The sequence below is a fragment of the Opisthocomus hoazin genome, chromosome W, assembly GCF_030867145.1.
Source record: "Opisthocomus hoazin isolate bOpiHoa1 chromosome W, bOpiHoa1.hap1, whole genome shotgun sequence".
Lineage (NCBI taxonomy): Eukaryota > Metazoa > Chordata > Aves > Opisthocomiformes > Opisthocomidae > Opisthocomus > Opisthocomus hoazin.
The window spans coordinates 38,063,018-38,077,701 of record NC_134453.1 but is presented as its reverse complement, the minus strand read 5'-3'; the positions used below and the strand labels follow the sequence as shown (position 1 = coordinate 38,077,701).

The following is a 14,684-nucleotide window of genomic DNA, read 5'->3' as shown; positions in this document are numbered from 1 at the left end:
CCTGAGGGACTCCACTCGTCACTGGTCTCCATCCGGACATTGAGCCATATTGCAGGGCCATTGCTGGTGGGACCCAGCCAAGTTGCTAGTTCCTACAGTGGTAGTTAATACCACACAGTATCACATCCCTAGAAGTCAAGAGGAAATCAGAGAAACTTTCCGAGGTCTGCTGGCAGCCAATATCATCTGGCCTGCAGCAAGACTCCATATGGCCAATAAATAAAAAGGATGGTACATAGCAAATGATGGTGGACTATGGGAACCTTACTCACAGAATCACAGAATGGTTGAGGTTGGAAGGGACCTCTGGAGGTCATCTGGTCCAAATTCCCTGCTGAAGCAGGGCTACCTAGAGCCAGTTGCCCGGGACCATGCCCAGACAGCTTTTTAATATCTCCAAGGATGGAGACTCCACAACATTTCTGAGCAAGCTGTTCCAGTGCTTGACCACCCTCACAGTGAAAAAGTGTTTCCTTATGTTCAGACAGAACATCCTGTATTTCCATTTGTGCCCATTGCCTCTGGTCACATCACTGAAAAGAGCCTGTCTCTGGCTTCTTTACACCCTCCCTTCAGTTATTTATATACATTGATGAGATCCCCCCCGAGCCTCCTCTTCTCCCCCCTGAGCTTTCTCTTCTCTAGGCTGAGTAGCCCCAGCTCTCTCAGCCTTTCCTCATAGGAGAGATGCTCCAGTCCCTTAATCATCTCAGTGGCCCTTTGCTGGACTTTCTCCACTATGTCTTACATGAAGTTACAGGGGCTCCTTGTGCTGATCGGAGTGTACATATATTATCAATAAACTAGTAGCTATCTAATCCTTGTGGTCTTAAATTTCACCTGACAGTATTGAACTGCACAATTATTTCTTAGAACCTATTTTTCTACAATAGTGTTGTGAATGAGTGGTTAGGTCGCTTAAAGAATCACCTTCAAAGGTATTTGCAAGAAAAGATTTGACTAAAAATTTTTAAAAAGTGATTTTGAAAAGTTCATTGGCAAGGTTTACTCTGTTACTTATCAAATGAATGGAATACAAAATAGAGGTAGGATTGAGGTAGAATGGTTTATACAGAGATTGAAGAAAGATGTAAGGGTTAAGGGAGACCCTCCCGTTAAGTCACAAGGTTCGGAAAGGACCCCTTTGCTTTCTAAACTCTTTCTCAGAGAGGAGCCTAGATGCAGCTGGATCCAGACTTGGCCTCAGACCATAACAGTTTATGTCTAAAGGATATGTCTAGCAAGGTGTGTTCACAGTGAGAGAGAGAAAATCACAGAAATTTAGCAGCAATTAATCACTGGTTGACTCAGCATTTACAGAGTGATTAAAAAGAATTCACTGCTACAATCACAGTAATAATATGTTTTGAATCGATTCATGCACACACACACAGGCAATATGCGTAGATAAAGGCACTTGTTAAAATTCCCCTCGAGTTCAGTGAAGCACTCACTTCAAATCAAATGATTTTCTCGACAGGCGAAGGTTGAGCCTCAAGGAATGAGGGATCCATGTAGTTCAGCCCAGGTAACCGCGAAACTTCAGAGTTTGAAGTGCTCAGAGAGGTATCCCACTCAGAGGGAGATAGCAGGCACAGCCCGCTGTGGTCCAGGAGAGCTCAAAGGGCCTTCCTTGGTACTGCTCTTTATAGGGTCTCACGATGATTGACTTTAGGCATCAGTAATTTTCCATCCTGGTCACAAACCGCATGATATAATCCTGGTATCTTGAGAGCAACTATACAGTTCCAGTACTTCCCAGAATGTACAGTTCCGACATTTACCAGGCAGGTGTGACTCCAAGCAGCAGGAGTTTCAGGTGCGGTCAGGGAGTGCCTGATCAGCCCAACTCACTGCTCTTGTACAAAGACAAGAAAAGTACGAAGTCGTCCCAGCTCGCTGCTCTCATTCAAAGGCAAGAAAAATGACCAGTCATGCCAGCTAACTATTCTTGCAGTGCAAGCAAGAATACAATGTTGGCTAGTTAGTAACTGAATTTTTCTGAAGCTGGCTCCATATTTTACAGACACTGTCTGCTCCAAAGCTGATAACCCCTGATGTTTATAGTTATACTGACCTAACAGTAGGAAAGGAATGCAGAAAAAGGCCCCTGTTTATAAGTACTCCTATAGCAGCCAAGGTCACCGACAGATCTCTTAGGTCCCACAAGTGAGGAGTCATAAAGGGTTGCACTTGTGGGGAGGGGCAGACAGGACAGGTGACCCGATATTGACCAATGAGGTATTCCATGCCATGCACGTCATACTCAGTTTAAAGCTGGGGGATCACGAGGGTCTCGCTTTCTTCGTCCATGGCTGGCTTCTGAAGAGGAGCTTGCTCGTTGTTCTACCTGCTATCTGAGTCCAGTTCCTGTCTGCTGCTGAGTCCAGTCTGGGACTTCCTGGTGCTGCCTGGCAGCTGCTGGTGGGACGCCAGTGCCCCCGGCACCCAACTCCGGGAAACTCGGTATCGGTTTTGTATATTTTGCATTATTTCTCTTATTATTAATATTGTTAGTATTGTTAGTATTATTAGAGTTATTAGTAAAGTTGTTTTTTATATTCACTTTGTAAGTCTCTCTCCCTTTTCCTCCTTTTTCCCTTCCTCTGGTGGGAGGATGGGGATTAACAGAGAACATCTGTCACTCAGTTTATTGACGCCCTGCTTTTAACCTGTGACAGATTAAAATTGGTGCCAAACGTGGGGCCGAGGGCTTGAGAGGGGGTCTGAGTTCAAACTCAAGTTCTGGCAGGAGATTAGGCTCAGTTGAGAAAGTATAAGGCTTTTCTTTGAGAGTTTCGAGGAGTGTGGAATTGAAGCAGGCAGCTTTCATTCACCATGCTGAGTGCCTTAACATTAGGCTTGATATTATACGATGTCTTTTTAGAGCTTCGTTCAGGCCCAGGTGTTGTGGTACTGTTTGGGTTGTTTGCCACTGGTTTCGTGCGGTTTATGAATTTTAGGCCTAAGAGTAGAGGCATTGTTATGCTGTGGGGTTTATCACTGAGCTTTATCGTGGTAAGATCAGCCATTATCATTCCAATGTCTCATTTTTATCAAGTAATGAAAATGAGAAGTGCAAAACCCGAACAAGTGCCAACAAGATCATTTGAGTACTACAGGAGTTACCTTGTGGATTTTGTCAGTAATCATATTTTTAATTTGAGAAATCATACATTTTCTTGTTATGCTAACCTGAGTTTGCCAGAGTTTGGGAATTTTGGATATGCTTGGGACTATCAAAACATGTTTCTGTTTTCAGTTTTCCTGAATGTTTTTCAGGTGTTCTGTCCTATTAAACCTTGGTGCAGGTGTAAGTGCTGTGGAATTAATGTAGCTATTTCAAGGTATTGCTATGCAAGGTGTGCCAATAAAACCTCCTCCCCCACCACAGCTACTGCAGCCTCCACAGCAAGCGCTGCCAATATTGCTGCTCCTGATACAGCCTCTGCAGCCACTCCACCTCCAGTAACTGATGCTGCAGCTATTCCACCTGTGACAGTAGCCCCTGCAGTCACTCTACCTCTGACAGCAGTCCCTGCAGCCACTCCACCTCCCGTGACAGCCCCTGTGGCCTCTCCACCTCCAGTAACTGATGCTGCAGCTATTCCACCTGTGACAGTAGCCCCTGCAGTCACTCTACCTCTGACAGCAGTCCCTGCAGCCACTCCACCTCCCGTGACAGCCCCTGTGGCCTCTCCACCTCCAGTAACTGATGCTGCAGCTATTCCACCTGTGACAGTAGCCCCTGCAGTCACTCTACCTCTGACAGCAGTCCCTGCAGCCACTCCACCTCCCGTGACAGCCCCTGTGGCCTCTCCACCTCCAGTAACAGGCTCTGCAGCTACTTTGACCCTGACAACTGGCACTGCAGCTATACCAACCTTAGTGGTTGCCCCTGCGGCTATTCAGACCCCAACGTCAAGTACTGTGATTACTCAGGTGCCAGCGGTATCAGTCGCTCCTGCAGCCAAGAGGAAATACAAGGGAAAACCAGAGCAGGGAGATGGCGCATCATCATCATCATCAGAACCAGAGATAGTTATCTGCTCCTTATCCCTGGAGGAGTTGCAAGGCATAAAGAAAGATTTTAGCCGTCATGAAGGTGAGTCACTCACCACCTGGTTGGTTCGATGCTGGGATAATGGGGCTGATAGTTTGGACTTAGATGGCAGAGAAGCCATGCAGTTAGGATCCCTGTCCAGAGATGGTGGCATTGACAAGGCGATTGGGCAAAGGGCAGAAAATCAAAGCCTCTGGAGGCGAATCTTGTCGGCAGTGAAGAGCAGGTATCCCTTTAAGAGTGATATTGTATGCTGCCTAGGCAAATGGACCACCATGGAGACAGGTATTAATTATCTGAGAGAATTATCTGTGTGAGAGAGAATTCACAGTGACCCACAGACAACTGTAAATCCTGACGAAGTGCCATGCACCAGACCTTTATTGCAGAGGGTTGTGCAGAGTGCACCATCGACATATGCCCACTTATTGGCAGTAATTAATACAAGATGACGAGGAAGTAACTGTGGGTGAAGTGGCCACCAAATTACGGTGGTTAGAAGACAGTGTCTCTTCCCCCCTACAGGCCTGAGTTTCAGCAGTGGAGTGTTATGGTTTGGCTGCGGCCGGCAACAAAAGCGCCACGCGGCCGTCCCTCCTCCCGCCGGGGTGCAGAGGAGAATGGAAAGAAACAGGCAGAAACTGGTGGGTCGGGATAAGGACAGTTTAACAGAACAGCAAACAGAGGGAACAATAACAACAACGATATGGATAAGGAGAAAACACAACACAAACCGCACAACCCACAGAGCCGCACCCCTGGACCGGACCGATGCCACGCGTTCCCGAGCCACGAGTGATTTCCCGCCGCCCCAGCTCCCCCCCACTGGAACCCAGCATGACGGCACATGGTATGGAATACTCTGCTCTGTTTGGCCAGGTGGGGTCAGCCCACCCAGCTGTGCCCCTTCCTGGATTCCAGTGAAAATTAACCCTGTCTTGGCCAAACCCAGGACATGGAGAAGATGACTCAAAAAGTGTCCACTATAGAAGACAAACTCAACTTTCTACGTACAGGAGACCATGTCGGAGCCGTTAGGAGAAGATGCCCTTTTTCAGGATCAGCTCAAGAGAAACGGAACACGTCATGGGATAACTTGTGGTTTTTAGTGCATGACCAGGGGGAAGATATGAGGAAATGGGATGGAAAGCCTACTGCTGACCTAGAGGCATGAGTACGTGAGTTAAAAAGGAAAGTGTCCAAGAGAAAAGTTACTCTGGTTTCCAGTGGGCAGTTCTCCAGACAGGGTAGATGGAATTCCTGTCCCTCCCTAACAGACTCGAATAAACAGAATTAGAGGGGCCCTGCCTCCAGCCAGGAGGAGGAGAGGGACAACCGAGTTTATTGGACTGTGTGGATTTGATGGCCTGGTACATCAGAACTGTGTGAGTATAAAGCTTTGCTAGACACTGGTGCACAGTATACTATAGTTCCATCGAATCAAAAAGCAGCAGAGTCAATCAGTATTTCTGGAGTGATGGGGGATCTCAAGAGTTATCGGTATTAGAGGCCAAAGTGAGCCTGACTGGAAATGAATGGGAAAAGCACCTTATAGTAACTGGCCCGGATGCTCCGTGCATCCTTGGCACAGACTACCTCAAGAGAGGGTATTTTAAGGACCCAAAAGGGCATTGGTGGGCCTTTGGTATAGCAGCTGTAGAGGCTGAGGACATTAAACAGCTGTCTACCTTGCCTGGCCTCTCAGAGGACCCTTCTGTTCAAGGGTTGCTTAGGGTCAAAGAACAAAAGGTGCCAATTGCTACCACAACAGTGCACCGACTACAATATCGCAGCAACCAAGACTCTCTGATCCCCATTCAAAAACTGGTTGGACAACTAGAGCATCAAGGAGTGATCAGTAAGACTTGCTCACCTTTAACAGTCCAGTATGGCCAGTGCGAAAGCCTGATGGAGAATGGAGACTGACAGTAGACTATCGTGGCCTAAATGAAGTTACACCGTCATTAAGTGCTGCTGTGCCGGACATGCTAGAACTGCAATTTGAACTGGAGTCAAAGGCAGCCAAGTGGTATGCCACAACTGATATTGCTAATGCTTTTTTCTCTATTCCTTTAGCAGCAGAGTGCAGACCACAGTTTGCTTTCACCTGCAGGGGTATTCAGTACACCTGGAATCGACTGCCCCAGGGGTGGAAACACAGCCCTACCATCTGCCGTGGACTGATCCAGACTGCATTGGAACAGGGTAAGGCTCCAGAACACCTGCGATACATTGATGACATCATTGTATGGGGTGACACAGCAGTCTTTGAAAAAGGTGAGAAAATAATAAACATCCTTCTGAAGGCTGGTTTTGCCATAAAAAGAAGTAAGGTCAAGGGACCTGCAAGAGAGATCCAGTTTTTAGGAACTAAATGGCAAGATGGGTGCCGACAGAGGTGATGAACAGAATAACAGCTATGTCCCCAGAGAATAAATTCCTTTGATAATTCTGTGCTAAGCATCCTTATCTCCCTCCTCAGTCGGTAAAGAACTGACTTCTACGGTACAAGGAGGCTGTTTTATCTGGATTAGGTTCAGGTAATGAGGTGAGGGCAGAAAGCCCTTTGCCAGAATCAGAATCATCCTTCTCATCATCAGTTTTCAGTGTTGTACTTATTTTAGCTGGGATGGAGTTAGTTTTCTTCATAGTAGCTCGTATGGTGCTATATTTTAGATTTGTGACGAAAACAGTGTTGATAACACAGCAATGTTTTGGTTATTGCTTGTTATGGTTTGGCTGCGGCCGGCAACAAAAGCGCCACGCAGCCGCCCCTCCCCCTGCCGGGGTGTGGAGGAGAATGGAAAGAAACAGGCAGAAACTGGTGGGTCGGGATAAGGGCAGTTTAACAGAACAACAAACAAAGGGAACAGTAACAACAACGATACAGATAAGGGGAATACACAACACAAACCGCACAACCCAGGCAGCCGCTCTCCCGAACTGCTGCCGCTGCGCGCTCCTGAGCCACAAGTGAGTTCCTGCCTCCCAGCTCCCCCCCACCAGAACCCCGCATGACAGCACATGGTATGGAATACCCTGCTCTGTTTGGCCAGGTGGGGTCAGCCCCCCTGGCTGTGTCCCTTCCTGGATTCCAGTGAAAATTAACCCTGTCCTGGCTAGAACCCAGGACATTATCCACCCCTTATTCCATGCCATCTACGTCATGCCCAGGTCCCCCATTGTCCAGTTGATCACCACCACTTCTCCTGTCTCCAGATATCATTCCCTTAGTCTATGGATCATCACTCTAAAGTGTCCGTTGAGTTCATTTAATCCATGACTTGGGGCTCCATCTGTCGTAATGGTCTCCCGTGGCAGGAGAGGTGATGTGTGGTGATGGGCGGTCCTTTGTTGCATCCGGAGCTCACGGCTGATGTATCTGGTGCAGCTCGTGCCCACAGTCTGCAGGAGATGTTGATCTCGATGAAGTTGCTGGGTTCCAGTTGTTGAAAACCAGGTCCAGTCCCATCATTTCATGCACAGTGATGTTATCATGTCATAAGTCGATATCATACAGTACAGCAAAATCGTCATCCTGATCCTCTTCCCCGAGTTAATGAACATCACCACAGGGAACATGTACAGCAAGTAAGGGTTCAAATACCAGAGCCATTTGAACAAAGACAGAAACATTTTTGCCGGCGACTATCTAACTAGCAAAATAAATGCGTATAACAAAATCTAAGAAAGCCATTTTAACACACGCTGCTCAGCCCTGCCATTATCCGCGCCCCACGCTTGGGCGCCAAATTTAATGTTATGGTTTGTCTGCGGCCGGCAACAAAAGCGCCACACGGCCGCCCCTCCCCCCGCCGTGGTGCGGAGGAGAATGGAAAGAAACAGGCAGAAACTGGTGGGTCGGGATAAGGGCAGTTTAACAGAATAGCAAACAAAGGGAACAGGAACAACAACTATACAGATAAGGAGAAAACACAACACAAACCGAAAAACAGAGCCGCTCTCCTGGACCGCTGGCTGCCCAGTGCTCCCCAGCTGCCAGAGAGTTCCCGCAGCCCGCCCAGCTGTGTCCCTTCCTGGATTCCAGTGAAAATTAACCCTGTCCTGGCTGAACTCAGGACAACTGAACAGAGCTTCCACAGCGTCAAGGCCTTTTTTGCTTCTCACACTGCCCCGCCAGCAAGTAGGCTGGAGGTGCACAAGAATAGGGGCTTGTATCAGAAATAGTGTGGCCAGCAGGACTAGGGAAGTTATCGTGCCCCTGTACTTGGCACTGGTGAGGCCGCACCTCAAATACTGTGTTCAGTTTTGGGCCCCTCACTACAAGAAAGACATTGAGTTGCTGGAGTGTGTCCAGAGAAAAGCAACAAAGCTAGTGAAGGGTGTAGAGAACAAGTCTTATGAGGAGCGGCTGAGGGAACTGAGGTTGTTTAGTCTGGAGAAAAGGAGGCTCAGGGGAGACCTTAACACTCTCTGCTGGCTGGGGTTAAACTACAACAACAAGTGCAACAGTTGCACTTCTCAAGGATCCTTCTGGTTCACAGACCTAGTTCCCAGGCTAGCATTTCCTAGGCTGGCAGGCATTTTTTCTGTCGGTATTTCAGCAGGCATCTTCTATTTAGTATTTTTCCCCTTATAACCAGGTTGACTTTATGGCTTGTCCCATCACTAGTACTGGTTAACCTGGTAGAAAGAAACCTAGGAATAACTTTATGATATCGAATCAGGTGTTCACTTGGTACCACGAGTAGTATATGGGGGTTGAGACTTTATCAATGAAAAAATTAAGCATCTCCACCTTTCTTCAGTACTACATGACCAGAGAGGTTCGAAGTAAAGGGAGGGAGCTATCACTCCCACCCCCTCCAGCATCAGTCAGGTATTGCTGCTTGTCGTAAACAAGATACAACAATTAAAGGAATAAAGCCTGATTCAATATAACTCTCTCTGTGCTGCCAGCATCCCCCTGCAAAACTGATAGATAAAACACACTCTGCAGACCAATATATCATCCAGCAAAGCACCAGTTTCTATGTAACAAATAAAACAGACTATATCTCTTCCAGCATAAGCAGGGGTTTTGTGGTTTTTTTCAAACTTCTGTAGAGATAGTTCTACCTTACAGAGTAATCTGCCAAAATCTCACATTCAGAAATTCAAGAAAACTCCCTATTTGCCTTCTGATCAAGAAGTCACATCTGAAATAAGTTAGAGAAATATAAATACAAGCATGAGCTGAAGTGTTAACTAAAAATCTTGCTGTTCTTACTCATATTAGTCATCTCACGGGGCCTATGCTGAGAACCCTGTGGGTGGACATATAAATTCACAAGGAACCCACTGAAATCTGTTAAGTGATATAAGAAGTGCAGCTGCCTTCTCCAGCCGCTTTGGCCCAGAACCTCTCCTGCCTGGCTGCTGGAGCCCAGACCAGTGCCTGGGGACTCGAGTTCTCTGCCCAAGCAGAGGGATATGGCTGCCACTTTCCCAGTTACAGGTTCAGCCTGTAACAAAGTTGTGCACGTATCCCAGACACACACACACAGAGGACACTGACACAGCTGGTCACTCAGGTTGCCACAGAAAAGGCACTGCCTTCAACAGCACCTACATACAGGACTCACATAAAACATAGACAGCCACATCCCCTTCCTCCTCTTTGGCTGCTAGAGATAGGAGGTCACTAGTAAAAGCACAGACACAACACTTCCTAGGTTCATAAGCACACATGCATTTGTGGGTCCCTCGACCACTGGCACAGCCCCTCTGTCTGCCCGGCACCCCTGCCCAGATCCCAGGCCCCCTTACCTGCTGCTCAGGTCCCCTACTGGCCAGCTAGTTCAGCTTGATGCTTACTAGCTGTAATCGATGGCCTTGCTGGACTTGTCGAATGCAAGACCAAAGACAAAGGGACTGAGGTGTCAAGAGCTAACAAAGGAAGTAAATAACTGGTGCTTATCTTATCAGACTAAAGTAAGGGGGAATAGCCCATCACTGTAAACTCAGTGATCTGTGGGGCACCATGGAGGCTGAGCAGCCAGAGATTGCTTCAGAGATTGCTTTGGACAAAGCACAGATGGCCCCCAAATACACATACCAAGATGCCAGCTCCGAAGGCGTGTCACACTGCTGAGTCCCGCTTCTGAGGACACGACATTCCATGCCAAGAGCCAATTGATACACAATAATTGACTTAGTCCCACCTCGCAAAAAAATTTCCAAACATATAAAAACTGGCACTTGAAAACTCTCTTTGGGAGGAGGAGCCAAGCGAGAACTTCACCTGACGGACGGGTCGACGGGCCTGAACCTCTCTTCCCCCCCCAAGAAGGGACGCCTTTTTGGTAAGAGTCGTGCCTCTGACTTTTGTCAGACGTATCCCCGGGAACACACTGTTAACTAAAGCGCTAAACTATTACTTTGAGCTCAACTTTTGTAGACAGTGAATTTATCAACGGCAATTCTGAATCTGTGATAACTGTCACTTGAATAAATTACCTGTTGTTTCAACTTTGCGAAACTGTTTCAGTGAAAGTCCTTGGAAGGGCTCTGGCAGGCAAGCTGAATATCAGACTCCCCTTACCCCCCCTCTTTAACGCGACACTAGCAAACACTCACACTCCTCCCACAGGAACTCCACACTGTCACCGAAAATCCGGGAATAAAACCTCGTAACACCAATGTAGTGTTAAAAGGCAGGCATTCTTTATTGCAGCGCTGGATGCACGGGGGATAATTCCACTGAACGTGCATACCTCATACATTTTCCATGCAGTTTATATAGATCAAAAATATACATATTTATTTTATTCATGCATATTCAATATTATTCTCTTTGGCGATTGCTGTAAACTTTCTCGCTTCCCATGCAGATTATTGCGCAGACTCAGTCACCCTCTTCCATTGTTCCTTTTTGAGTAGGTGGTATTACTTGAGTAGGGGGCCAGTGAGTCGGTGGTCGCGATCTCCCCCTGCCGGAATCACCTTTTACCTACTAGGCTCGCAATCTTGGCAATCCTGGTCAGTTTCTTCAGTCCGCTTCACAAAACCACACTCCATCATTTTCTCTTGACAGAAACACAATTACCTACTATTGTTAGCATTAATGGTTACCTAGAGACTAGACCCTCTGTTCCCAGACCTAATGTCCACATGGGTAGGGCTGTACAAGGGACATAGCAGCATTGTTCATGTTTATGGTTAACTGGTTCTATCACCCTGGTTACAACATTGGCAGGTTCCCCAAGGCATACCAGCACAGACCCTTGCCCACCTGATACCCTGGCCCAGATCCGAGCCCCCCATACTCACCAGCTATTTCCAGTTTAAAGTTTGCTAGTGAATACACATGCACACCCACACACCCCCAGGATTGGGGGGGAGATACAGACACTCAGCACCCCCGCCAACAGCCGGCACCAGGTATATGGGCTGTGACCCATAGTCACACTCTAGCCACCGGCATGGAGCCCCTCACTCACCTCACTCACACTGGTCCCCCTTAGTAGCTGGTTTTGGGAACACACACAGTTCCTGTCCCAGTGGCTGGAGGTTAAAGACCCCCACTTGCTCCAGTAGCTGGCACTGACACCCCACTTATTTCAGTAGCTGACACCACAGGCCAGGGGCACCCACACTCCTGGTCTGACTCCAGTAGTTGGCACCAAATTCCACTCAGGAATTGCACATACAGGTTTCACCAATAGCTGGCACTTAGTCCTTGCAGCACACATACACAAGGGATTGAGAGTGAGATTACACAGAGAGAGAGTTAAGAAAAGATTTAATAAGAAGATATAAGATGATAGGACAGACTGCGGTGATCAGACACAGGATTCAGCCAGACAAACGTACTGATCGGTGCCGTTTTACATGTGACCAGCCCCTTTTATACTGTTTTCTGTCTACCTCCCCCCTCTTTTTCCTCCCTGCTTCCCCTTCCCCTGCATGTCCTTCATCAGCTTGTAACAGCTCTATCGATTACCGCACCCTTGCCAGACTGGAGTCTCCCCCCTGGTTTACAGTCTTATCAGTTGCAAAGTCCATGTTGATCTTCCTGGAAGTGGTGCCTGTGGTTTCTTGATAGTGCATCAATTAGTGCGACTGGAGCAGTTTGTTTCTTGTCATTGTCTTTGTGTTTGCTTTGTCAAGTCTGTGTCTTGGTGTAGTTTGGTTTCTGGCTTCTCCTTTTCCTTTGATTTCCCAATTGACAAGTTCCTTGATCAGATAACCTTGCTGGAATAAACATTCTCACACTCTCACATGCTCTCATCATTTAGTGTGACTGACCAGGTTTGGTTCTTATCACTGCCTCCCTTATCATTTGTCAGTCGTATTTGTATCCCTGTATATCCTTGTTTATGGCTCCCTCCTTTTTTTATTTTTCCTTGCTACATTGAAAAAGGTCCTTGACTCTCCTTTCACATACCCATGCATAATCAAGGTCAGAGGCTTTGAAACAACATATTTATAAAGTTAAATGGAAAAATATTATAAGCCTAAATAAGCAATACAGAGTAAATAACAGCATACAAGCCTTGTTTTAAAAAAAGAGGGGGGCTTATAATGAAAATGCTAGCGTATTCATAGCATAGTAACACTGCTAGAACACTTAAGAATGTGACAAGTCTTTGGTTTGACATTTTTGGGATTTTTTTTCCAAAAAACTAGTTAAAGCAAAAATATTTTTTGTTTTGTTTCCTTAAAAAACATTATGACATATTTAAAATTCTACAACATTTTGACAGCAAACCTATGTATTCATAAGCAGCACCATGTGATTCAAATATTTCAAATGCTTAATATTACTACATTTCTGAATCCCATTAATGTCCTTCTTGAAGTTATGTTTTAACCAGAACGCTAAAATTATTTCCTTTGACCACAAGAATAATCACTTAGCTTTTTGTTTACATAAGGTCATACTGTAAAAATGCACGTGGCAGAGATACCAGTGACCTGCATGCACACTCTCAGAAGAGAAGGCCTTTCATGCCCGCCGAGAACACTCTGCATCCATGTCTCTCCTCGGATAAAGCCAAGACAGCTACAAAAGAGAGAAGGGAGAAAGTAAATCTATCATTTTTGGGGAAATCTGTTTTTATGTCTTTTCACAAACACCTAAAAGGTCCTGAAGAGCAAGGCAAGGGCTCCAGAGATGTATCCCGCCTGTATCAGTAGTTCATTGGGTCAGTCCTGCCTGGATACCCACTACTCACTTGACACCTCAAGACATCCATCCAAAAGCAGAAGTAAAGATCCTTATCACCAAAAATAAATAAATAAATAAATAAATGGGGAAAAAAAAGGCAAGAAACAATCAGTAAAAATAAACCGGACTACCACCTCCTTCCCTTTGTTTGTTGCGACTGCAGCAGCCAGAGGGTACGTGCGGTGCTGGTAACTCACATCACAATGGCTCCTTAGATGTGTGCACCCAGGAAAGTTCCTTCTCCTTTCCCAGTCTTTCTCCATGCACAGGACTGAAGGACAATATGACGAACTGTCAGAGATCCACTCCACCCAACAACTTAGTCCTAGCCCCACCTACCCTGGACTGCGGGGAGGGGGAACCTCCCATGCCAGCTCAGAGCCAGGACAAAGCACATGACTCAATAGACCTATGCCTTGAGGCCTTCATGTCGATCTCCTACGAACTGCAGTGACATCATCATGCAGAGGCTGGCAATTACTTCAGCCCACGCGGAGTTAATGGCTGTAAGTGCTGCTTTCCTTCCTTTTCCTCCCACTCCATCAGAGGGGTTGGGGGTTTGCTTGTCTTTTTTCCACCGCAGACAGTTCCTTCTAGCTCCATACCTTACTGTGACGAGACGGCCTGTTCTGGTTTCGGCTGCAGCCGGCAACAAAAGCGCCACGCGGCCGCCCCTCCCCCCGCCGGGGAGTGGAGGAGAATGAAAAAGAAACAGGCAGAAACTGGTGGGTCGGGATAAGGGCAGTTTAACAGAACAGCAAACAGAGGGAACAGGAACAACAATGATATAGAAAAAAGGGGTTACACAGAACAAACCCGCAGAACAGAGCCCGCAGAACAGAACAGCTCTCTCTCGGACCGCACTGCCGCTGTGCCCTCCCGAGCCGCGAGAGAGTTCCCGCCCCCGAGCTCTCCCCCACCGGAACCCCGCATGATGGCACATGATATGGAATACCCGGCTCTGTTTGGCCCCCCCCCTCCCCCTGGCTAGAACCCAGGACATTATCCACCCCTTATTCCATACCATCTACGTCATGCCCAGGTGCCCCATTGTCCAGGTGATCACCACCACTTCTCCTGTCTCCAGATATCATTCCCTTAGTCTATGGATCATCACTCTAAAGTGTCCGTTGAGTTCATTTAATCCATGACTTGGGGCACCATCTGTCGTAATGATCTCCCGTGGCAGGAGAGGTGATGTGTGGTGACGGGCGGTCACTTGCTGCATCCGGAGCTCACGGCTGATGTATCTGGTGCGGCCCGTGCCCACAGTCTGCAGGAGATGTTGATCTCGATGAAGTTGCTGGGTTCCAGTTGTTGAAAACCAGGTCCAGTCCCATCATCGCTGTGCTCTGCTAGGTTTCATCAAAAAGTCCATCCTTCTTTAATCCGGACGATTCTTACTACGATACTACTAGTATAACACATAACAATTATAACAGTGATAAC

General features: G+C 47.1%; 1 protein-coding gene and 1 long non-coding RNA gene across 2 annotated transcripts in view; one reads left to right on the top strand and one right to left on the bottom strand.

Moving 5' to 3' along the window:
* The first annotated feature begins 2,323 nt into the window (after positions 1-2,323).
* On the top strand, positions 2,324-13,364 carry LOC142365706 (uncharacterized). Its single transcript, XR_012766575.1, has 3 exons — positions 2,324-2,466; positions 6,177-6,268; positions 12,943-13,364. It is a non-coding gene; the product is annotated as an uncharacterized LOC142365706 (long non-coding RNA).
* Positions 10,708-14,684, bottom strand: part of LOC142365705 (hsp90 co-chaperone Cdc37-like 1) — a 63,550-nt gene continuing 59,573 nt past the window's right edge. The window contains exon 8 of the mRNA XM_075446769.1: positions 10,708-13,070. Coding sequence (XP_075302884.1) covers positions 12,997-13,070 — 74 coding nt within the window. The 3' untranslated portion in view covers positions 10,708-12,996. The remainder of the gene's footprint in view (positions 13,071-14,684) is intronic.